The 24,145-nt window shown below is 47.2% G+C and overlaps 1 protein-coding gene across 4 annotated transcripts; it reads left to right on the forward strand.

The window, feature by feature from the left end:
* Positions 1-1,591: 1,591 nt before the first annotated feature.
* Positions 1,592-22,384, forward strand: STMN4 (stathmin 4). 4 transcript variants are annotated; one of them, XM_090289060.1, is made up of 8 exons: positions 1,592-1,707; positions 15,145-15,236; positions 16,290-16,385; positions 17,042-17,122; positions 17,560-17,768; positions 18,562-18,753; positions 19,439-19,492; positions 21,777-21,841. In XM_090289060.1, the coding sequence occupies exons 2-7, from the start codon at positions 15,224-15,226 to the stop codon at positions 19,457-19,459; spliced, it is 612 nt and encodes a 203-aa protein (XP_090145186.1). In that variant the 5' UTR covers positions 1,592-1,707; positions 15,145-15,223; the 3' UTR covers positions 19,460-19,492; positions 21,777-21,841. The 4 variants fall into 4 exon arrangements, with proteins under 4 accessions (XP_090145186.1, XP_090145185.1, XP_090145188.1 ...); XM_090289059.1 differs by lacking the exon at positions 19,439-19,492 and having other exon boundaries at positions 1,596-1,707; positions 21,777-22,384; XM_090289062.1 differs by lacking the exon at positions 17,042-17,122 and having other exon boundaries at positions 1,597-1,707.
* The last annotated feature ends 1,761 nt before the right edge of the window (positions 22,385-24,145 follow it).

Here is a 24,145-nt window from a genome sequence, read left to right on the forward strand (position 1 = left end):
TGCCAGGGCCTGGGAATCTGCTGCTTCCCCAGCCGCCTGTAGAGCGGCCCCACGGCACATCTTCACGCACAGTTTCAGTGTGCAAATGCTCATTTGTGCTCTTGTGGTTTCAAAACATAATTTAAAAGCATGGGCTGAATTCAAGGTAACCTTTTGTCATTATGCGTATTCCAGTCAGGGCGCGTGGTGGTAGAGGGTGAGGGTCCATGAAGTGATTGTAGTTGAACAAACCCTCCTTGAAAAGGGCGAAACCACAAAATTCTGGCACCTGCTACGACATGGATGAACCTTGAGGACATGATGCTGAGTGAGATAAGCCAGAAACAAAAGGACAAATATTGTATGATTCCACTTGCATGAGGTAATACATGAGGTAATGAATTTGCTAGAACAGGCAAATTCACTGAGAGGAAAAGTAGATTAGAGGTTGGGGCGGTGGGCGTGGGGAGGGTGAATGGGGAGTTAGTGCTTAATGGCTACAGAATTCCAGTTTGGGAAGATGAAAGAGCTCTGGAGATGGGCGGTGGGGATGGTAGCACAACCACTGAACAGTACACATAGAAACAATTAAAATAATAATTTTCTGTTATGTATATTTTACTACAATAAAAAATGTATCCCCCCTGCAGGAAAGGGGGGTGAGGCAAGGCCGGGGGGTGGAGCATCTGTACCTGCCATGGGAGCGCAGGATGGAGAACACACCCAGCAAGGCTCTGCCAGGGAGAAGCATTCTGGAGAAGGGGGTTCCCTTCACAGGCTGTCTTTCCCTGAACTGCCTCGCCCTGCCACCTCCAGCTGCCAAGCTCAGGGAAGCAGGTTGAGAAGGTTACATCAGAGGCTCCCTGCCCCCATTCCCCAAGGGAACTAAAGGAGCCACCTTGGATGACCCATTGCCTCCCCTCAGGATTCCGCCAGCTTTAAGAACCCCCCTGGTTAGCAATGATCCTCAGCTTCAGTCCTGATCAGGGAGATCAGGAGTGGAAGGCCCACGTGGGCTGGCTGGGCAGTAAGAACCCACCAGCGCCTGTCAGGCAGCCGCAGCACAGGTGTGGCCAACACCACAGTGAGGTGGTGGGAGGGAACCCCTGCTCTTCTGGGCCCCCCTGTGCTGCACCTGCCCCGCCCCCAGGGTCTGGGGTACCTGCAGTCCCTCCTTGCCTCTGAGACACTGTTCAAACCCAGCATCCCTTTGGACGGAGCTAGAAAGAGGCACCAAGCCCTCAGGGAAGCTATTTTTAGGATTTTCATCTGTGCTTTCTGATTTCTCCTCTAGATTCCGTATTCTCCCACCCCCAGCTCTGAAAGAACTAACGATTCTGGAAATCATTCATCAATCCCCCTCTCCAGGTGCTCTCGCTCACGGCTTGCAAGCTGTGCCTTCACTCCCACCTTCCCCTACCACTCCCTCTTTCTTCATCCCCACCCTCACCCTCTGGTCCTCCAGCTCCACAGGCAGCATGGGAAGCAGGCTATTTGTCTGACATCATCTTCCACTCCCTGGCCTGCTAAGAGTTACTCACTCAGGCAATCCCTGCTCCGCCAGAGGAGACTGTCCAATTGCCAAGCAACCCACTGTTGGCCAATCACAGAGCTCAAAGGTGATGTCATGGCGAGAGCCGAGCAGTGGTGCTGATGTGGAGAGAAGCGCAGGGTACCACTAATTGAGGGAGTGAGGAAGGGAGCGGCTGGCTTCTAACTGGACTGCAGGTAAGTAGAAATAAAATTCAAATTATTTGAGGCTTTTCAGATAAAAGAAAAAGTAAACCAGCAGCCACAAAGAGGAGAAACAGCAAGGGTTCTGGCACCCATTGTATTGCCTTTTGGTTTCGCTCAATTAAACTTTGTCAAATCTAGAGGGAAATTAGGTGAGGGGAAAATAATGGCTTTGGCAGATGGATGAGGGTGGGCTGCTGGCATTCCTTCCATTCCAGAGCTCAGGAGAAAGAGGATGGGCGGGAATTGCCTGGGTCAGATGCCCATGGTGAGGCTTTTTTCTGCATAAAAATATTTGTTGCTGGGGAGAAAGGTTTTACTCAAAGTCCAGCCTCCCTGGAGCTGGCTCTGACCCCAAGGCTCCTTTCAAGCTAGAGGCTGCCCCATGTTTTACAATTCCTTTCTCAGCCCTAGCTTTTCTCCTCTCCCTCCCCCTTTGTATCATCCATCTCTTTCTCCTTGGTCTGCACTGAGTTACTTTTTTCTCTTGGTTCTAAGGATACAATGAGATCACCACCTCTTCCTTGCCCCGCCCTGCCCTGAGGTTGACCTGATCCTACCTGGGCAGGGTGGCTAGCTGTGTAAAGCTGCAAGCGGCCACGCCCTGGTCCGCCCTGGTCCCTGCTGTGGCCGAGGCAGGCTCCGCCTCCCTCGGCCCACCACCCTTGCCTGGAGTTTGGCACTGTCCTCTTCTCATGCAGGACCCAGGGACTTGATGTCCAATAGCCAGCTATCCCCACGTGGTGGTGCTGTCTTTGTTTAATTCCTCCCAGAAAGACACAGTCAGGTGTGGAGGAGTCCCATTGTCCTAAAAATGGCAGGTCTCCAGATCCCCTCAGGGGTCTCAGAAATATTCAAGTAGCCCATAGCCGAATACCAGGGCACAGATACTCTGTGTTTCGAGACCAAGAGAAGAGCAGGAGAGATGGCCAGGGGTGGGCGGCTGGAGTCCTGCAGGGAGGGTGGGGGGTTGAGATGGAAGGTGGGGGAATCTGTCTCTACTGAAGCTAAGGCCCCCTCTAGGGGGAGGACACCCCTCCCACAGGCAGGCAGGCAGGGTGCTGGGGGAATAAGATCATCTATCAGGTGAGGGAATAATCACAGGGCTGGAGCAGGCAGTAAGGAGGCAAAGGCAAAAGGTCTAATCAGCAGAGCTCCAGTCTCTCGGACACCCTGCTCTGTCCTCTAGAGCCAGGCAACTCCCTCCTCCACTCACCCCAAACCTCCCCCCTTGCTTTCTGGAACTATGCCTTCACCCCTCCCTGAAGCTCGCTCATCATCACCAGCACCTGAGCCTTTCTGGGACAGATTTGGAGTGGGTGAGAATCTTTCATTGCTAGATGGATCCACCATAGAGCTTTGTAGAGAGTGAGTTCCCCATTACAAAAGGCATTCAAGAGAGATATGGGATTACCACCAGCAAGGTGGCTGTAGAGGAGATTTATGCATTGTGTTGGAGACTAGTCTGGCTTAATGTTTTTCAAACTGTAGATTGAGACCCATTAGTGGATTGTGAAATCAATTGGTGGATTGTAACTGTTTTTTGTTTTTTTTTATAAAATGAGATTAAAACATGTAAAAAAAAAAAGTCAGAACACATCCCATATAGTAGAGTAAATAATGTTTCCTGTACCATTTTTCGTGGTATACTTTTAAGCTATTTATATATTTATAAATATAAGTATAAATGTATTTATACATTTATGCTTATATGTCAATTATGTAAACATTTATATGTATGTGTGTACATATATGTATGTATCAATGACTATATATACCAGTAGCATGACATATACATACTGGGTCATGATATATAATGTAATACTTTATTATGGATTCCAGTAAGAAAAAGATTTAAGAAACATTGGGCTGAGAAACCTCTAGTTCCTTTTTTCTAGCTATGAGACTGTAAGCCTATGGTTAACTTACTAGACTATAAACTTATTTTTTAATTTTTATTATTTTTTAAAGATTTTATTTATTTATTTTTAGAGAGAGGAAGGGAGGGAGAAAGAGAAGGAGAGAAACATCAATGTGTGAGAGATACATCAATCAGTTGTCTTTCCCACGCCCCCAATCTGGGGACCTGGCCCTCAACCCAGGCATGTGCCCTGACTGGAAATAAAACCAGCAACCTTTTGGTTCACAGGCTGGCGCTCAATCCACTGAGCCACACCAGTCAGGACTAAATATTTTTTATTTTTAATTGTGTAAGATACACATAATATGAAATTTACCATTTTAATCAGTTTTAAGTGCACAGTTCAGTGGCATTAAGCACATTCGCAATGTTGTACAGCCATCACCGCCATCCATCTTCAGAACTTTTTCATCTTTTCAAACTAAAACTTTGTACCCATTAAACAATAACTGTTCATTCCCTCCCCCCAAGTCCATGGCAATCACCATTCTATATTCTCTCATGTAAATGGGATCACACAGTATTTGTCTTTTTGTGACTGGCTCATTTCACTTAACATAATGTCCGCAAGGTCATTCGATGTTGTAGGCTGAACTTCTTGCAAGAAGAACTGTCTTGTTCATGTGTCCCTATTACCAGGTACAAAATAAATGCCCAAACGTACAACTAAATGGAAAAAGTTGCATCTCTTTAGGGAGATACTTTGTCCTAAGGATCCCTCGAAGACAGAGAAGTCAGACAGACTGTTGAGCAGACACTATTGGCAGTGGGGTAGTGGGAGTTTCTTGCATTTTTGCTTAATATCTAGATTTCATTGGCACCATAAAAGAAATTCAAGAGCCAAGTGAAGTTGGCTGCCTTTTCTCATCCAACCAGGCGATTTGAACCACATTTGCTGTATGGGACAGAAGTGGGATAACTAATAAGATTTAAAATAGAGCAACAAAGATTGATGAACCGAGATGCAGAGAGAAAGGCAGTGGAACAGAAACAAGGGACACCAGGGCAGGGGGTGGGGGATGACAAAGAAGGAAGGAGAGAGAGAGAGAGAGAGAGAGAGAGAGAGAGAGAGAGGAGATAGTGACTTCGTTAAGCCAACCATATAGAGAGAACAGGAAAGTTCAGATATTTTATATCCTTGATTTTAAATAATTGAATATTTAAAAAATAAAGATCATAACCAAAGAAAGGCTTAATTTTTTCCTGAACCTCTAAGATCTTCACCCTAGACCTCCTTGATATTTTTATATTATTTTCTACTTACCTGGAGATTCCCATTTAGAGGCATAAAATTCCCAGAAATTTTGAAGTCACGAGTAGTTAGAAATGAGACTTGATTGCAGAGGGCGATAAAAATTGGAGGAAAATTATAAAATATGCAAAATATAATTTTTATAATGCCCTATAATTATAATGTAATTTTTATAATTTTTTTTAAGAACCAAATTCTCTCCTTTTCTCTCCCTCTCTCGGCTTGTACAATTTAGTGTGTTTATAAAGTTAGAATTTGCTATATTTAGAAATGTGATAGTCCGGAAAAGGTTACTTTTTCTGTTTTGCTTTGGGGAGGAGTAAAGACCAAAAAAAACTCTCCTGCCATTTTAAAGAGCATTTTAGTTTGTTTTTTGTGGGGCTTGTTTGTTTTGGTTTTGGTTTTGGGTTTGTTTGTTTGTTTTGCATTTTTAGTCCCACTAGAAAGACAGAAAGACAGACAGATGTAGGTAAATTAACCTCTGCCTTCATACACCCCTCTCCGTCTTCCCCACCAAAGCTCACTGGGCTTTTCCATCAATTAAAACTGACAGCTATGTGTCTACCCCTTTAGCGTCCTACCGTCAGAGGTGGGTGATGGGAAGCAGGAGGACAGAACAGATCAGAAGGGACAGGAGCCTGGAGTGGTTGACCTAATTTATGAGAGGGCACAAGCAACCTGGGAGTTCAGAGACCAAATCAGGGAATGTGAATATAGAAAAGCGATCTGAGCTCAGACTCTGGGGTGAAAGACCCAGCTGGGAAGCAGGGGGAGCAAATTCCAGTGAGTCATTTTGGTGTCAGTACCCAGAAACCCAGACCAGGTAGGGAGCAAGGCTCAAATTGAGTACAGTATCTCCTCCTTATCCACTGTTTCACTTTCCACGGTTTCAGTTACCCTTGGTCAACAGTAGTCTGAAAATATTAAATGGAAAATTCCAAAAATAAGCAATTCATAAACTTTAACTTGCATGCCATTCTGAGTAGCATGATGAAATCTCACTCTGTGCCGCTCTGTCCTGCCTGGGATATCCGGAGTTTCCACGAGGTATTCATTCCCCACCCATTAGTCACATAGTAGCCATCTCCGTTATCAGATCGACTGTCACACAATATCACAGTGCTTGTGTTCAGGTCACCCTTATTCTACTTAATAATGACCCCAAAATCAAGGTTAGTGCTTCTGGCAGTGCAGATATGTCAAAAGAAGCCATAAAGTGCTTTCTTTAAGTGAAAAGGTAGGTATGTTTAGGAAAAAGCATAGTATGTATATTTCAGTACTATCCGCAGTTTCAGGCATTAACTAGGGTCTCAGAGTTTATCCCGCAGTTAAAGAAGGAAACAGGTGGAGAGGCTCTGTCTGCTGAGAGTACAAACACAACTTGACTGTTGCTACTGGGACAGGTCTGTCTGTCTTTTGCACCGACCAGCAGACAAGATACATAAGGACTCGACAAGTATTCCATGAGTCCTTTCTAAAAAAAATTACTCCGGAAGTAGTCTAGCCAATTTTTTTAATCCAATTTTTTAATCAAATTAGAGAACTCTAGTACAAAAAGGATATTGGTAATGGTCATGAAGAAAGAAAACACTAGAATTTAGAGTCATTGTCTAATTGTAATCAACACATTTATAAAGCAGAATGCAATTGTCAGATATCTGGAGGCTAGGAAATATGTCTGTTAAATTCACGACTGTACTCCTTCCTAGTACCTCACATAGTGCTTATAGTAGGTTCTCAATAAATAAATCAATAATGGTAATTCATAACTGAAAACCCAGATTATTCTGACAAAACCATTTCACGCAAAGAAAATCATTAGATACTGTTTTATTCTCAATGTAGTGAACTACAGGTATAAATGATATTAACTTAAAGATAAAAACAAGATGCAAAACTTACAAAGCAATGAAGAAGAACAAAGAAAACAAGAATATTATCACAAAAGAGAAGAGTCTCCCTGTAGCGCAGCTAAATGCAGGCCTGAACACAGGCTCTGTTACTCCTGCTTATTCTTGGGTAAGGCGCTGGATCTCTTGGCCCTCTCTCTGTCTCCTCAACTGAAAAAGGGTGGGAAATGAAAATGCTAGAAATCTCCATGACTCCTCCCATCTATGGGCAGAGAGCTTGACTTCTGAAAATGTCTACAAGTTCTTTGCCTATGCTCTGCTGATAGGAACATGATTTAATTTATTACACTTGGTAGGTCCCATGTGCACATTTTAGCAGGGGCTTTCTGAGGTGATGCCTGATCCAATGAGAGTTTAGCAGTGAGAATTTTAAGCACATAGGCCACCCGCAGTTGAGAGGCAGATTTGGGGCAAATGAGCCTCTGTGCACCCTTCAACCACATGCCCCAGACAATCATCTCTCTTGCTTCCATTATGCTTGGCCTTGAATTTGAGGAAGTACCATGGGAGTTTACTGGAAACAGGATGGCCTTTGATATAAGAAGACTTGGGTTCAAATCCCATTGTCATTATTTTTTACTTGTGTGACTTCTGGGCAAATCAAGTCACTTATCTGAACTGACTACCTGTAGAATGGATATAAAAAGTATCTATTTCATGGGCTTTGGGGAGAATGAAATGATAAAATATACATATCCAGATTACAGATAACAGACACAAGGAAAAAAACTACAAGAAAATGCAAATAGCAAAAAGTAGCAAGATAACAGGAATTTTTCTTGTTTCTGTCACATAGATGCTCTAAAATATGTTAATATGTTTGTAATAAAAACATTGCACATATATGCATATGTGTGCCTATGAAAGTGTCTGGTAAACTGCAAAATACTACAAATACTCCCAGTGTTGTGACTAGAGTAAGAATACACAGGCTTGTTCCATACCCTGATTCCTCCAAGTGCTTCAACCCCCGGACCTCTCACAGTACCTGGGTCACAAAGCCTTGCACTCCATCCAGTGACACTGAATGGAAGTCTGTGTCCCTGAACTTAACTCCTAATATGTTGCTTCTTCTGTATATATTGACTCAAAATAAAAATAGCCCTGAAGATGCCATCACTGTGGATTATTTAGGGCTGTCAGTCACCCAGGCTTAATTTTGCTTCTCTGTCTTGCCTCCCAATATAAACACAAACCCCAGAACTCTGTGTTTGCCAACAGGTGACACCTCCTTATTTCCTAGAAGCATAGCTGAAGTGGCATTTCTTAGTCTTTAGGTATTAAGTGGAATCTCTTCCTCCCGAAGCCAACCTGAGGTGGGTGGTTAGACAAACACCAGTCCCCAAAGCCAGTTAAGCGCACGCTATTTCGCTTCACCCAGTCTCCTTTCGCATGTCTCACAAGCCCTCCTTGGCCTGTGCTCACGAATATCCACCCCCTCCCTTTATAACATGTCCCACGCGACTGCCGGAGAACTGCCCAAGGCCCACAGAGCATCTGGGAAACTTCCAGAGCCTCCAAATTCCCACTCAGGGGGCCTGTTTCACGTTTTATCATCAAAAACCCCTGTGGTTATAGTTTAGGACCTTGCCGAGGGCTTGGCAGAGAATTAAATACTCAATAATAATTGTGGAAAGAATGAAAACCACATTCATGAAAAAAATAATTTATCTTCTTTTTTTTTAACTGAAATAAAATAAGAGCCTCTGATCAACATGAAATAACCAGGGTTACAGTACGGAGATCATATGATTCCATGACATTAAGGTAGCATATGCAGCTTATTTCAGGTAAATAATAACTTCAACAGGACTTTTACAAAGACTGCCCATTGGCACGGACCTAAAGAGCCACCTCCCTGCACTGCTTGTGGTCCAAGGCCTAGTTCGGAACTCATTGCTTCCGTGCCCTGATTCTGTGCAGAGTTCCCATTCAGTCTGAACACCCTTGCCAGGAACCCTCCATTCAAACCACTTATATTTGCATTAGCTTCTTATCCCTCAAAAATAGACCACATGGGAATTGACACATCCTGATGGCATTCCTTGAAGTGACATATAAGGTGCTCACTCACGCTGGCCGTGTGGCCTGTCAGAGGCACCTCAGGAGGGCAGATGTGCACCCAATCCACGGCCCTCTGGCATCTGAGAACTGGCTGCTCTTCTCTGTCAGCTGCAGGTCACTGACTGCTTCACAAAAAAGTCTTGGAGTGTGGGTCACCGTTTCTGGTCACCATAAAGGAGTCCATCTGCTGTTATATCCCTATGCGTGTCCATCTTTTTATTGCTGCTCTGGCGGTCCCCATCTGGGCTGTTCACGCACATCCTGGTCGATGGGAGAGAGAAGGGATCAGTTCAAGGGGGAGGGTACTGATATTGGAATCCAGAGGCTTGGACTCCAATCTTATCTCTGCCACCAACTCAGTATAATCTCAGGATCTTTGGCCTCCAGAGAGAAGGCTACTGGCATTTCAGAAGGGACAATTGCAGGTTGAGTGGGATTGTTGTGTGCAATGCAGGATACTTAACCTACCTGACTCCTGCCCACTAAATGCCCCCAAGTACCACCCCAGTCTAGTGACCATCAAAAAGTCCCATGTACTTCCCGGGAGAGATGCTGCCCAACTGAGAACCACTGGCCGGTGATGGCCAGGTCTCTCCACCTGGGACATTCTGATGTTCTAGAGGAAGCTGGGGGATCCATGAAATCCCTCTCCAGTCAACAACCTGACTCTAAACCTTCACTGTGAGCCACCCTCACCCCAATCAAAACTTACTCATCTGTGTCTTATCTCCTGATGGCCCTGGACTCTGCCTGGTTGGGCTATCACTAATTATTTTACCAGTTATGCTAAAGGTGCAACCCATTTAAAAAAAAAATGTGTGATTACTTGCTTTTCCATACAGACTCTTAGATGCTGGACCTGGGGGTAATGTATGGACCAGTTTGCAAAACAAGGAAACAGTGCTGGGTGGGTTGCCAACAGTCTAGGGTTTAGCTTGTTTTAGGCAGATCTTCAACACTTTCTGCCTAGTCTTAGCTTCTAGCCTTCCCCTCCTCATCTTTCCCCAAGATCATGCTGCCAGATGAATCTTTTTGCACAAATAATGTAATCTAAAGATAGAGCCAGGTTTTAGAATGAAAATCCTAGCTCTACCCCTTACTCCCCACAGGACATGGTACAATTAACTCGACTCTGGTGAGCTTCCATTTCCTCATTACAAAAGAACCTCAGAGAATAAACTGAGATAATATCTGTGGTTTTCCTGGTACAAGTGAGGTGCTCAAGAAATGGGAGCCATTATTATTGCTGTTATCAGCACCACCATTTCCTCTCCCCTTATTCAAAAGATGTCAGTGGCTTCCCACTGAATAGAAGATAAAGCACAAACTCTTCCCCTGGCCTGGAGGTCTCTGATCTTCCCCTTCCTATTCTAGCAATCAGTCCCAATGCACCCTGCATGCAGCTCAACAGGCCCCCTGGCTCCCAATAAACTCAGTCACACAGCCATCACACGGCCAAGTTCCAGAGCCACTGCAAGACTAGAAGCATTGCAAAAACTAAATTGCATAATAACCCCATCACACCCTCACCTTTAGCATCTGAAGCTTGAGTCACCCTCTCCACCTGCTATGCTGGATCATAACCGACAGCACAGGGACTGGGCTGCCCAGGGCAGCCCTGCCTCTTGTCTGTGTCCATCAGAAGTGCTTGGGAGCATGCGCTGGGCAGGAGCATGAGCTCTAGCTCTGGCTCTGTAGTTATCACCTGAGTTATGTGACATGTCAACCTTCTGTTGGGGGCCCCCTTGCTACCATTGAATATATGCGGTCAGTTTGCTGGTCTTCCTGAGGGGCTACCCAAGGCCTGGGATTGGCCTCAGCCTTCACAGTAAACACAGCAAGGAACCCTCTGCGAGAACCAGAGGTTTGCCTCAGCATGGCGTTTTGCCTTATGCTACTCTGATGTCTAATCTCCTTCCTAGAATCTCCCACTGACGGGCCTGACCTCAGGGCCTCAGGCCTATTTTGGCCTCCATTATTTCTTAATCTCTGTCTTGCCTGTGAAATTCCTGGCATTCTGTTCTCTCTGACCTTTGGCAATAACACCCTAACTGCCCCCTCTCTGACAATCCCAAAACAGACCTGCTGGCCCCATTCCATTGCAGGTGTTGCAGGCATGGCAACATGACCCAAACCTCCAAGCCATTTTACAGATCCCACAGCTCTGTGAGAAGCTTATACGACCCTGGCCTCTAGGACTTAGGCTCATTGGTGGGCCTTAGGATGGATTGGATGTGCCCAAGAGAATGGCCTGGGCAGTTGGTGTCTAAGATGGGAGAACCGAGGCCTAAGCTGTTCTGAAGGGCCTCTGGGCCAGAGGTTAACATCACTAGATCTTCCAAGTGGCGTGCCTTCAATCCAGGTCCAGCCTGTATGACAACCTGAAATTCTCACAGCCAGACTGAATGCTGTGAAGGCAGTGTGACCAACCCTACCCAACACTGATGCCACAGGTGAATGAGGGGCAGAGTCAGGCTCCTGCTGTGACTGCCACCAGCCAATGGCTTGGGGCCCCTTTGCATTGCTGGGCCTTCAAAAGAGTCATGACCTCCTCACAACCCCCTTATATCTCTTCTCAGAATGTTCCATGGACAGCAACATCTTTTGGGTATTGAGTGCAATAAAAATGACATGACTATTGGCACAAAGATTTATAAGGGCCCCACGTACCCATAGGTACATGTACACAGATTATCTTGCGGAAAATACTAGACTATGTAAAAACACTGGTAGATGAGATTAGGTAAAAGAATCATGGGTTTGAACCCTGGCTCTGTCACTTACTGAGTGTACAAATTTCCTAGGGCTGCTGGAACAAATTACCACAAACTTAGTGGCTTAAAACAACAGAAATTCATTCTCTCACAGTTCTGGTGCTCAGAATTCCAAAGTCAAGGTGTCAGCAGAGTCATACTCCCTCCAAAGTCTCTGGTGGCTTCTGGTGAACTCAGGCATTCCTTGGCTGATGGCAGCATCACTCCAATCTCTGCTTCCATCTTTACATGCCCTTCTTCTCTCTGTGTGTCTCTCTTTTGTATGTCTCTTATGGGGACACTTATTAGATTTAGGTGCCACCCAGATAATATAGAATGAGCTCATCTTGAGATCCTTAGCTTCATGAGATCTATAAAGACTCTTTCCAAATAAAGTTACTTTTACAAGTTGCAGGAGTTAGGACTTGGATATACTTTATTGGAGAACACCCCAACCTACTACACTGAGTGATCTTAGAAATGTCACAGCCTCTCTGAGCCTCAATTCCCACGTCTATAAGACAGAGATAACAATTCCTATGTCACAACATTATTATGAAAATTGAAGTGAATGCATTTGTCACATAGTAGATGCTTTATAAATGCACATTTTTAATTATGCAGATTCTGACCCTGTGAAACTCTCAGTTATGGATCGCTTGGCCATGCATACCTCTCCAGGGTGTTTCTGGTCTCCTGCCCTGGTGCTTCTCTGCCTCTCTGTCCCGTGTCCTCCACCTGGTTCTTGCTGCTCCTAAAACTCTGAGCACAGTATCATTATAGAAGTGTAGAAAGTACCTATTACACCATATATATATTTAATTTTACACATATATAATTAAATCCTCAGGCCAGACTGGCTTTTCCTGAGTCCCCAGCATCATGAAAGAATCAGCAGTTAACATATAGACCCTCCACCGCCCACAAGGACGAGTTAACAAGTCAAAAGACCCAGATCTTAGAACCAGCTCTACCTCCAACTAGCTGTGTGACCTTAGCCAAAAGTCTTACCTTTTCTGAGCCCCAGATTCTTCATCTGAAAGTGAAATTGATGATGCCTTTCTTGTCAGTCTAACCTAACCTCACGCAAAGATCAACTGGAAGAGCGTGGGTGACAGAAATTGTAACCTGTAACGTGCTTCACAGGTATAGGGTCTTAATTATCATTCTCAGCTCACATCAAGGGGTGTGGTCCCTTACTCCAGGTACCTGCCCCTATGCAAAAAGCCCAACTCAGTCTCCCTTCTTTCTCAGGATGTCCTTCTCTGTCTCCTCTTCACCTATTTGGACCCCCACTTCTAATCCATTATCCAGGGTAAAGTCTGAGGCTGCTCCCTCTCCTGGCAAGGGCCCACTCATTCTACCAGTTGCCATCACAATCAGCCGGGTCAGGAAGAGAGGTGGTGTAGAGCTGAGGCTCATGACCAGGGATGTCGCATCCAGGCACTCAGGCCTGCCTCCCTGTTCAGGGACCCACTGGTACTGTCAGGATCAGCTTGACTTTGAGGAGAGAGGCCCATTGTGCCGCCCTGGGAGAGATGTGGCAGGGCCTCTGTCTCTAAAGCATAAGGAAACACTGCAGGAATGGAGCACTGTAAGGCCAGCTGACCTGACTTCAAGTCTCCGTTCTTCTACTTCCCAGCCACGTAAACACTCTGAGCCTCCATTCCCTCATCTACAAATGGGGATGTCAGTCCTTGCAGGGCTGGTGAGAACCAGAGGTAATGACTCTGAAGCAGGCATGCGGCCCCTGATGAAAAAGGCCGAGGGAAGGAAACTAACATTTATTAAGCACCTCGTTTTTTGCTGGATGCTGTACCTATGCTTTTCTCCTCTAATTCATACACTTCTGTGCAGAATTAAGATGGAGAATGCAAGGTCAGACATGTGAAATGACTGGTGGCAGCTAGTAAGAGATGAAGTCTGCATGTGACTCCTCACTGGTTGAGCCCTAAAGCTGGGGCTGAGCCCAGTGCTCCCATCGGCTCCCCTGCTCGTTCCCAGCCAGTACAGACCCAGGTCCCCAGAGGCAATGCACCTCATTAAGGAAGGAGAAGGGTTCTCAGTCAGTCTCGGGGTCCTTTGTCTTGTGAGGATGTTGGCAGGGAAGCTGTTGGCTCATGCAACCCTCTCCTGGCACAGTGACCACTGAGGGGACTGTCAGTCAGGGTTTCTCAGAGAAACAGAACCAACAGGATGTATATAGACGCATCGAAAGAGAGGTACTGTGAGGCATCGGCTCATGCAGTTACAGAGGCTGAGAGGGCCCACGGTCAGCCCACGGTCGGGAAAGCTGGCAGTGTAATTCAGCCCAGTCAGAACCAGGAGCTCCGCCATCCAAGGGAAGGAGAATGTGGGTGTCCCAACTCAAGCAGAGGGAGCAGACTTGCCCTTTCTCCATTCTTTTGTTCTATGCAAGCCCTCAACGGGTTGAATGAGGCCCACCTCCACTGATGAGGGTGACCTTGACTCAGTCTATTGATTCAAATGCTAATTTCTTTCAGACACCTCACAGACACACCCAGAAACAATGTTTACCACCTCTATTGGCATCAGGCCTTAGCCCAGTCAAGTGGACCCAAAAGCTAACCATTTCAGTGGCCAAGAGATAAGTGGTCCCCATGACGGCCACTCACTGTTGGCTATTTCTCACTCCATCCAATAGTAGCCTTCAGTGGACCCCTGTCACCTACTGTCCCCAGACACTCCCCAGTCTGCTCCCTCCCTGCCTCTCCTATTTCACCACCCCCTCCTCCTTCACCATTTCTAATCCAGCATCAACCATCTTGAGATCTCTTGAGACCAAGCTGCCTCACCCCTGGCCTTTATATGTGCTGTTCCTTGGCAGAATGCCCTCCCTGCCTCTCCTAACCAATTCTGTCTTATCATTGAAGACTGGTGTGTTCTGCTCACACTGGAGGGCCCAGCCGGCTCCCCAGGCCTCATGCAGGGAATAGAGTTCTGTCTCTGTGCTTACACAATAACCCTGCATGCCGGTTACCAGCTCTGCACTAACTACATTTTGATGACATTATTTCTTAATGTTTGGTCTTCTCGTAGTCCTGGGTTTGTCTTAAGTGAGGTCAAGGAGTGCTTAGCATGGTGCTTCCTGGCAGGAGGAAGTGCGAGGGCATCTTCTGGCCAGTTCTCTCTCACCCATATCAGAACGGGTCACTGGAAAGTTCTGGGTAGGTTATATTCTGAATGTCTCCCAGGTAATTCTGATTTAGGCCGGCGAGTGGCTCAGGGAGACAGATGAACACCCCTTGATCCACATGGTTTAGGGAAACCCATTTCTGCATCCTCAGGGGACTGGGAAACCAATTATGAAACCATCACAAGTGTCTGGAAGCTGAACTTGACTGGAGTGATGTGGAAGAGGTGGTTGGAGTTTGTGAAAGGGAGAGTCGGTGTGCAGAGGGCCCAGAGGTGGGAGCAGATGGGGCAACTCCTGGGGTTCCCTCCCTGCTTGAATAAAGACCTTCCTTTGGCAAGTATCCTGTCGGCAGTAAAATACTCTCTTTTTCTCAGATTTGTAACAGCATCCTGAGCTGGTGACAGACTTACTCTGTGATTTTCGGTCAGATTCAGCTCTCACATTCCAGAAAACATGACTCTTGCCGGTAGGTGCAAAACTGTTTATGTGACATGGCACTGCAGCAGAGCTTATTTCTGCACATGCATATATATACTTCCATATTCATAGAAAAAGAGAAAACAGTTATGCCCAGGGTTAAAAGAGGTTACCTCTGGACGGCGGGTGGGATCACAGCCAGGTTCTTCCTCCTATTACTCTTCTGTGTGTGTGCTTTGAACAGTTTTTACAATGCACATGTATTATCTTTGCAGTCAATTATTTTTTCAATTTGTAAAAGGAAATGAGGAGGAGCGTGCGCAGGCATCGCACTGGGCATTAGCTGAGAGAGCCTGGGCATGCCTGGGCTTAGAGCAAGCCTCATTGGTCCCAAGGCTGGGGGATGGGAGGGACGCGGGAGGGGGCCGGAGCACGTGCCAGGCCCAGGTGCAGTGGGCTCTGAGTTGTGACCTTTGGGTTTTCAAACCCTCCCCAGACACAGAGAAACTAGACAGGGGTGAGGGTACCGCCCTCATGGATGCAGCCCCTCTGGCTGTGGCCATTGCACTGGGAAGGCAGGGAAGGCTCACAGCCTGACCTCGCCACCCAGTGAGGAGCAAGAGCAGAGGGATGAGGGTGAGCTGCTTTACCTACTTTTTACCTCCAGTGTTTTCAGGAAAACACTGCCTGGAGGGAAAAGAAGAAGGGAAAAAAAACCTAGGCAATGGTAGGGAGATAGAGAGCTTGGTCCAGTGTGCATGGCTGGGCTGGGCAAAGACATTGGTGCCTAGGACCTTTACCTGAGAGCATTTTTCATCGGGCCCCAGGAAGGGAGGTGATGTACTAGGGAGAAGATGGGGTCTCTGAGTGCTCTGGAAGGCACGGGTTCTAGTAGATGGACCCAATTGGGTCTGAATCACACACAGGAATCCTAAACACAACCATCTGGGGCAAAGGGGGCTGGACCCCCAGCCAAGAGGTGGGTCTGGGTGCCTCTGCTGAGCCCAGGGACCGCTGGCTGCTTGGGCATCCAGACTCACATGGATGCTGGCTCTGAGACTAGGAAACAGTGACCATCGTCATCTCCTGGGTGTTTCCACAGCCTACAAAGAGAAGATGAAGGAGCTCCCACTGGTGTCATTGTTCTGCTCCTGTTTCCTGGCTGATCCCCTGAATAAGTCATCTTATAAATATGAAGGTAAGACAGGGCCACAGCTGGTAGAGGAACAGGGTGAGGGTTTCTCTGGCTTGTATCCACAAGTACAGCGCCCCCACCCCAGTTCCCTGAATCTCTCCTCCCTGCATCACCTTTTCTTTCCCAGAGCCAGTAAAAGACTCCAAGGGTCTAAGCACCATGCGAAGGCAGGCATGGGGCTGGGCCTGGGGGAGCAGGGAGCAGCTGAAGGTCTGAATTAGGCCCTGGGCAGAGTGCTCTTGATCTTAGCTTTCATTCATTCACCTAACAAATGATGCTGTGGAGGATGCAGAGGTGAAGCGGAGATTGTGCCCTTGGGGACACCTAGACCAGAAGAGGGTGTAAAGCATTAGAATCCATAGTCATCAAGTCTCCTCTGCAAAGGGTAGAGAATGCTCTGAGAGAGTCCAGAGCGGGGAAGAGGACATTCACCTGCAGCCACCCCAGGAGGCTCCGTGATAGCCATGCTGATGGATCCCAGAACACCATGTCCCCAGGTGCTGGCAGGGGGCATTGGATGGCCACATCCTGATTGGGGGCGGTCAGGGCACAGGTCACCTCTTAACTTCCTGGGGGTTAAAAGGAATGGATGGGTTTGCTCTGGAAATGAGAGATGGGGGTGTCTGGGTTACCTGAGATTGTTCTTTTCTGTTGTTTAGGCTGGTGTGGGAGACAGTGTAGGAGAAAAGATCAAAGCCAGCGGAAAGACAGTGCTGACTGGAAAGAAAGAAGAGAGCAGGGTAGGAGGGAGAGGGGGAGAGGTGTCAACAGGCTGAGCCATCAGACTGGTAGTGGGACGAGGAGCGGAGGAGTGGGTGGGTGGTGGGTGATGGGTAAGTGCACCCTGTTGGCGACCATAGATGACAATTTGAGCAAGAGCTCAACTATGGGAGGAGCCTTGTGGCAGAAGCAAAAGCAGTTGCTACAGCCCTTATTAGAAACCATATATCCTGGGACCTCAAATTTGGAACCTGAGACCTCTCTGTGGTTACCAACTCCTCCAGCCCCATCGGAGCCCACTGAACTTAGGTGCCATGTTGAAGACAGATCCAGAACCCTGGTCATTGGTTTGCCTTGGGCACCCAGGCCTCCCACGTATGTGTGTGCATGTGTGTATGCTTTATGGGTGCCCATGCAGTCTGCAAGGGCTGAGCAGCCCCTTTTCTTCTCTCTGCAGCAGATACGGTGGACCTGAACTGGTGTGTCATTTCTGACATGGAAGTCATCGAGCTGAACAAATGCACCTCAGGCCAGTCCTTTGAAGTCATCCTGAAGCCACCCTCCTTTGATGGGGTGCCTGAGTTCAATGCCTCCCTACCCAGGCGGAGAGACCCATCGCTGGAAGAGATACAGAAGAAACTAGAAGCAGCTGAAGAGCGAAGGAAGGTAAGTGCTGTCCTCTCTCCCCTCTCTCTCAGCAGGAGGGGAAAGGAGCTCGAGCTCTGAGCTGGGGTCAAGTCACCACCAACTTAAAAATATTTAGGCAGTACTTCCCATAGGCAGGGCAGAGAATGAGGCATCATTGAGAGGAGAGCAAAAGTCTATGGTCTCTAGGAGCTTACAGTTTGGTCAGGGGGACAAGGCACTGCATTACATACCTCTAAGAGGTCTATTCACAGAGACAAGAGTAAGACATTGATAAACACTAAGCAACTGAAAAAAAAAAAAGGTGAAGGGGCTCCTTAATTTGGGAGGGGGAAGAAGGTCATGATGTGGTATACTTCCACCCCCTGGTGAGCCTGCTGTGTTTTCTGTCAATTCTTATGGTCCAACTCTGATGTCATTTTTCTTCATTTTTCAAGCAGAAAATAATCTTTTCCTCCCTTGAAGTCCTATAACACTTCCACTCTACCTCTTAAGGCAAATGTCACATGCTAGTCTGGATTCAAGTTATTTATCTATGTCTTATCTCTAATAGACGTTTTTTCTTTCCCAAGTTTCTAGAATAGTGCTTGGCACATAGTATATGGCCACTTAGTATTTGTAAGTGAGTGAGTGAATGAATGAATGAATGAATGAGTGAATGAGTAATGGTCATGAGGGAAAGAGAACTGAGGGTATGGTGGGAGAATCCAGGAAGTGGCCTGCTTTCTGCCAATGGGCCAGGACTGGACTCATGGAGTCATCTGCTCTGGGTGTGGACCTTCAAGAGTCTCTTTCTCCCTTTGTGCCCACCTAGTACCAGGAAGCTGAGCTGCTGAAGCACCTGGCAGAGAAACGAGAACACGAGCGGGAGGTGATCCAAAAAGCCATCGAGGAAAACAACAACTTCATCAAGATGGCTAAAGAAAAATTGGCCCAGAAGATGGAATCCAATAAGGAGAACCGAGAGGCCCATCTTGCTGCTATGTTGGAACGGCTGCAAGAGAAGGTAAGTGGTCTGGAATCAGGAAGCAGATGCTCCTTCCTGAGATGTTTTCTTTCTTCCCAGGGCAAGTATGATGAACCTACATATCATTTCAGGAAGCAAGCAGCCTCAGGCAGGACTGGGGATATTTCTGTTAGGTTGGGTCCTTAAGTAGTTCCAAGGAATAATTTGGGAAGTCATAGGCAAGAAGTGCAAACTGAGCTTTGGAATTCCTTGGGGGATGTGCTGCACAGCTACATTTTTCATTGTCTCAGGGAGATTAGAGCTCTAATCATCTAGAGGACACTCACCTAATGCCAGGGAGGAGGGATAAACAAGCAGCTGTACACTCCTGGCTTCGTCCTTGAATGGACCAATTCGACTCAATGAAAGATGCTAACGAGCTCTTGGTTCTAAGCCAAGGGCATGAGGACCTGAGCTGCCCATTAAGCAGGAAACACGATTCTTTTCAACTCTCTTGATATGGACTGAGGGAGTCACGGGTCTTTCCAATATGCTGCCTTTTGTCAATAAACCAAATGGTGTCACCTAAATATGAGAAACATGAGAGGCGGGGTTGGTCCCACGTGTCAGCAGAGTAACGGTCCATTCTGCTGAGAACATTCTGGCCTTGTTTCCTGAGTCTCAAGGCTGCCCCAGTTTCTCCTGCAGCTCCTGGGAGAGCTCTAGCTCTGTGTTTTATTTCCAGGAGCCGCCTGCTGCGCGGTGACTCCCTGGACCCGATCGGTGGCCTCGTCCCATGGTGAGCAGAGTGGTGCCCGCTCCTTCTTGCCCATCCACCTAGATTCTCAAGCCCTTCACAACAGCGATTAGAAAGATAGGACATCTGAACATTGCATAGTCCCTGCAGCTAGCCAGCATGCGGCAGCCCCTCTGCTCTTTTACCTACTCCTTCTGGGGGCAGCAAGGCCTCCACCAAGTACCAGATAGGAGGGAGGTGACCTTGTCTAATGTCAGGCTTCCCCAGTTATGGAGGGATGGCTTGGAGCAAACTGTTGCAGGAAAAAAAATGTGGGATTGGGACAGGATGGAACATGGGCTCTCAGGCCAAGCCCAAAAGACATAACTGGGTCCAGAGCATGACACGGTATTTGAAAGAGTGCCCAACACTTCTATTTCATCATACCCATATTTTCGCAACCAGTCCATGAAGTAAGAAGGACAGATGTTATCCTTACTGTACCAATGAGGAAACCATGTCAGAGAAGGTCAAATGACTTACCCAGTGTCACATGGCCACAAAGCAGCAGAGCCAGGGGCAGATTAAGGTTGGTTGAAGCCCCGGGTACAGAAGAAAATATTGGGCCCCTTAAAAAAAAGAGAGAGACAAGGAAAATAAAAATACATGGTTTTGCAGGACCCTTCAGAAGTCGGGGCCCAGGGTGCGTGCCCAGTGCGCCTACCATTAAATCCACCTCTGAGTAGAGCTAGGGCTAGAACCCAGTTCTTTGGCGACATGTCCAGGTGGCTCTTTCAACATTTGTTTCAGGGAGACCAGCCCCCAGTTGTCCTGCTGGCCTTTTTTAGAGAGGGGGCCATTGGAGACCAAGGAAAGGGAGTCTAGAAATCTAGGGTTCTTCCCAGTGAGCTCACCTGGGCATGGAATACATTCTGAGGGGTTGGGAACACCCAAACTCTGGGGTAATAACTTTGGAGGTCAGGTATAACTCAAAGAAGCAAGATGTTGGGGCAGACATTCACATGGGCCTCACTCTTCTGGGGTCTTGACCTCTATTCACCCATGCCCACCAAATCAGGAGATAGGTATGTGGTTTCTGCCCCAGCTCAGGCCAGGGACAGCTTCAACAATGCCTGTGTCAGTACCTGTGTGGGTCATTGACCACCTGCACCAGAGTCACATGGTTTCAAGTTTAACACTGCAGATACATACTGTCCTAGACCTATTCATGCTGGCTGTCTACAGATGGTGTCTAAGGACCTGTAGTTTAACAGGTGTCCTAGGTCATGTTGATACATGTGACAAGGTTGAGAACCACTGCCTTAGTTACACCACTCTCCATACTTTCCCCAGGAAGATGAAAAATTCTAGGACCTCTCCAGGGACAGATTTACAGTTTAAGGCGATATATTCTGGAAACCTGGACTGCCTCGTGTGCCTGCTCCAGGCTGATTCTTGGTATCTGGATGAGATGATATCTGGATGGATGCCAGGTTCTGGCAACGACAATATTTATTGAGTACCTACCATGCGCAAGGCGCCATAGGAAGAACTGGGAGATACAAAAAGAACAGGGCATGCTCCCTGCTAACACAGGACCCGGACCTACGTACAGTGAATGAGTTGTAATGATAAGTCCTAGAGGTGAACACTAAAACTGCAGAATTTTAGAAGTAAACAAGCTTCCCATGCATGCCCCACTCTTTAAAGACCAGACAACTGAGGCCTGATCAATGACGTAAGGCCTTCGAAGTCAGATGCCATCACTTGGCTTGATGATGCTGTGAAACAAAACAGGGTTCTCTTAACACGCTTGTAAGAAAGCTCACCTTTTGGGGTTGGACAACCTTTCCAAAAATTCTTCAGTCCATTTATACTCCAAGAGCCCTCATCTTTTACAGAGGGGGTTAGACAACTATCATAAGGAGACAGACGAGATAAAATGGCCGTCAGGTTGCATGTGGGGGGGTGGGGGGACACACATGAGACTTGTCTGCTCTGCCTGTTCCTTTGGCAATTACACTGAGAGGCTCCTTATACTAAGTCAAGTAGTGTATTCAGTGCAAACCCCAGGATGACCAGGTGAGGGACGGAGAGGGTGGTGGGCACTGGGGTCACTCTGAGGTGCTTCCCCTGGGAGGTTGGTCCCAGCCAGTGAGCCCCCTGGGGCCACACCAGCAGACTCACTCACCTGCCTCCTGCCAGTCTCACTTGCCACCTTCTGTCCCTTCTCAGGACTCCTTGAGACCCTGCTCTTCACTTCCGGAGATGGCCATTCTTTCAGTTCTCTTATCCCTCCCTTTATCCCCCCGGTGTGACCTGCCCTTTTCCCTCCCTTCCTTCCCAGGACAAGCACGCAGAAGAAGTGCGGAAAAACAAGGAGCTGAAGGAAGAGGCCTCCAGGTAAAGCCCAGAGGCCAAAGAAGTTTCCAGAACAGCCGGACAGCTGCAGCAGCTCCGCCTTTCCCGAGGCAGCCTCACCCACCGCTGGCTGCTCTCGCAGCACTGGGGTTTGGGGGGAGGGGGGTGGCCAGGGGTGTTCCCTCTGCTTTCGGTGTTTGTACATGTAAAGAATTGACCAGTGAAGCCATCCTATTTGTTTCTGGGGAACAACGATGGGGTGGGAGAGGGGCGAGGAGAGAAGCGGGGAGAAGGAGATGGAGAAGGACTCACGGACATTGCAGCCCTGCCCACCGCAGACTCAGGTCAAGCCCTCGACTCTTCTTGACCGTGAGCATCCAGGCACTGTGTTGAGAGAAGCTGAAAATGGAGCAGAAGTCTGAGTGAAGGACAGAGTCCTGGGTGGGGCAGTGGCTGCAGGGTGTAGCCAGAGAAGCCCAGCGAGGGGGTGGGGGGCCCGGAGGTGTCGCTTCAGCCCTACAACAAGTGGGATGAGGTCTGAGTGTGTGTGTGTTAACCATCATCTTTTGATCATCATGACCAATGAAACATTTATTTCAAGTCTCCAGTTCTTTATTTCCTGAATTAGTCCTTTGGGTGACTGATAGAATGTTCATGACTTTGGCTCCCAGCCACCAGGTTGCAGATGCCCCTTTTGTTCCTTAGTTAGACCATCAGAGCATCTGAGATGGTGAGGTGGGCTGAAACATGCCAGCCTTTGGCATAACCGAAAAGTTTGTTGCTGCTCTTCCCCCTCCTTTCCTCCCTCCCCAACCTCTCCCCCTCCTCCTCCTTCCTTTTGTGGACTGTCCCTTATTGGAGCTGGTGCACTGAATCAATGAGAAAAGAAATCCAATCTTTCTTCTATGGATTGGCATTCTAATATGGCTCCCAAGATGGATAGTAATAAGAAAGTTCTTCTCACTTTTGGGGTGTGAAATTATAGGTGGTCACAAAAAGCAAGTGAGGAAGTAAGTAAAATGTCTGTTAGTAGAAAGCAGAGAGAGTCACTGAAGACCCAGCAGTCACCTTATCCAGAACACCAACCATGGCTGGTAAAGGAGTTCCCTCTGCCTCTCCCCTGCAGAAAGGAGTGGCGTGGGAAGGCAGCTTGCGTGGGCAGGGTCCCAGGGCATCTCCCCACCTTGTCCCGCACGCTGTGTAGCTTTGTACAGCTTTGTAAATAAACTGTTTGGCATTATTTTCCCCCCACCAAATGGTACTGCAGCTTAGCTTCATTTTAGAATGGGATCAGTGATGATGATGATGATGATGATAACAGCAGCTGACACTTAGGAAGCACTTAGTAGATTCCTGGCAATTATTAGAGATATATATGTGACTTAATCTTCACAACAACCCTACAAGGTAAGTACTGTTGTTCTCCCATTTTGAAGACAAGGAAACTGAGGTATAGAAAGGTTCAGTAGCTTGCCCACGGCCACACATAATAAATGAGAGAACAAGGATTTCAGTTCTGGCAGTGTGTTCCCAGAATGTGAGTTCTTAGTCCCTGCATTGTGCTGCATCTTGACACTTCCAAACTAGGATACGAGTCCTAGGACAGTGTTTCTCAAACTATGAGTTGTGACTCATTGCGTTGTGAAATAACTTAGTGGGTGCCACCCAACTTTAATTTTTTTTTTTTTTATGGAATAGAGTAGAAAACAAAATACCAAAGTGATCACAGGCAATAATGAAAGTATTGTTTAATAGAAACTGTGTTTCACTTTTATATTTGTGTATGTAAGTTCTAGGTCCCAACATAAATGTACTTCTTACTGGAGGCTGCAATTATACCCTTTGAAAGTCAATGCACTGGAATGAATGTGGAGACCAGAGCTACAGCCTGGGAGCTTCAGGAAGCTGCTGTGCTTGAGCAAGAGCGAAGCTGTGGCCATGCCATCAAGAACTATTTGCTTCTGAGGAAAAGAGATACTAATGTCCTGAATGGAGTAATCCCACAAATGTACCCCATCAGAGTCTCCATCCCCCCAGTGCAATACCTAAGGCCAGGAGGAAGGTCCATTCCCACCATTCTCTCTCACCCAACTATTGCACTTACCATTCGTTGTCTGATTTACTGTACTGGTGCAAACCTCCATCCTTTGTACATGCAGTCCCCTTGTTTGGGTTTCTCTTCCATGCCTGGTTGAATTTATTCCTATGCATGCCTTTAAACTCCACACAGATACCAGGTTCCCTGACTCGGCCAATACTTTTATACCTCTTTTTTTTTTTAAAGATTTTATTCATTTATTTTTAGAGAAGGGGAAGGGAGGGAGAAAGCGAGGAGAGAAACATGAGAGATGAGAG

This window comes from Furipterus horrens, unplaced genomic scaffold (assembly GCF_987537825.1).
Source record: "Furipterus horrens unplaced genomic scaffold, mFurHor1.1.pri manual_scaffold_10, whole genome shotgun sequence".
NCBI classification, from domain to species: Eukaryota; Metazoa; Chordata; class Mammalia; order Chiroptera; family Furipteridae; genus Furipterus; species Furipterus horrens.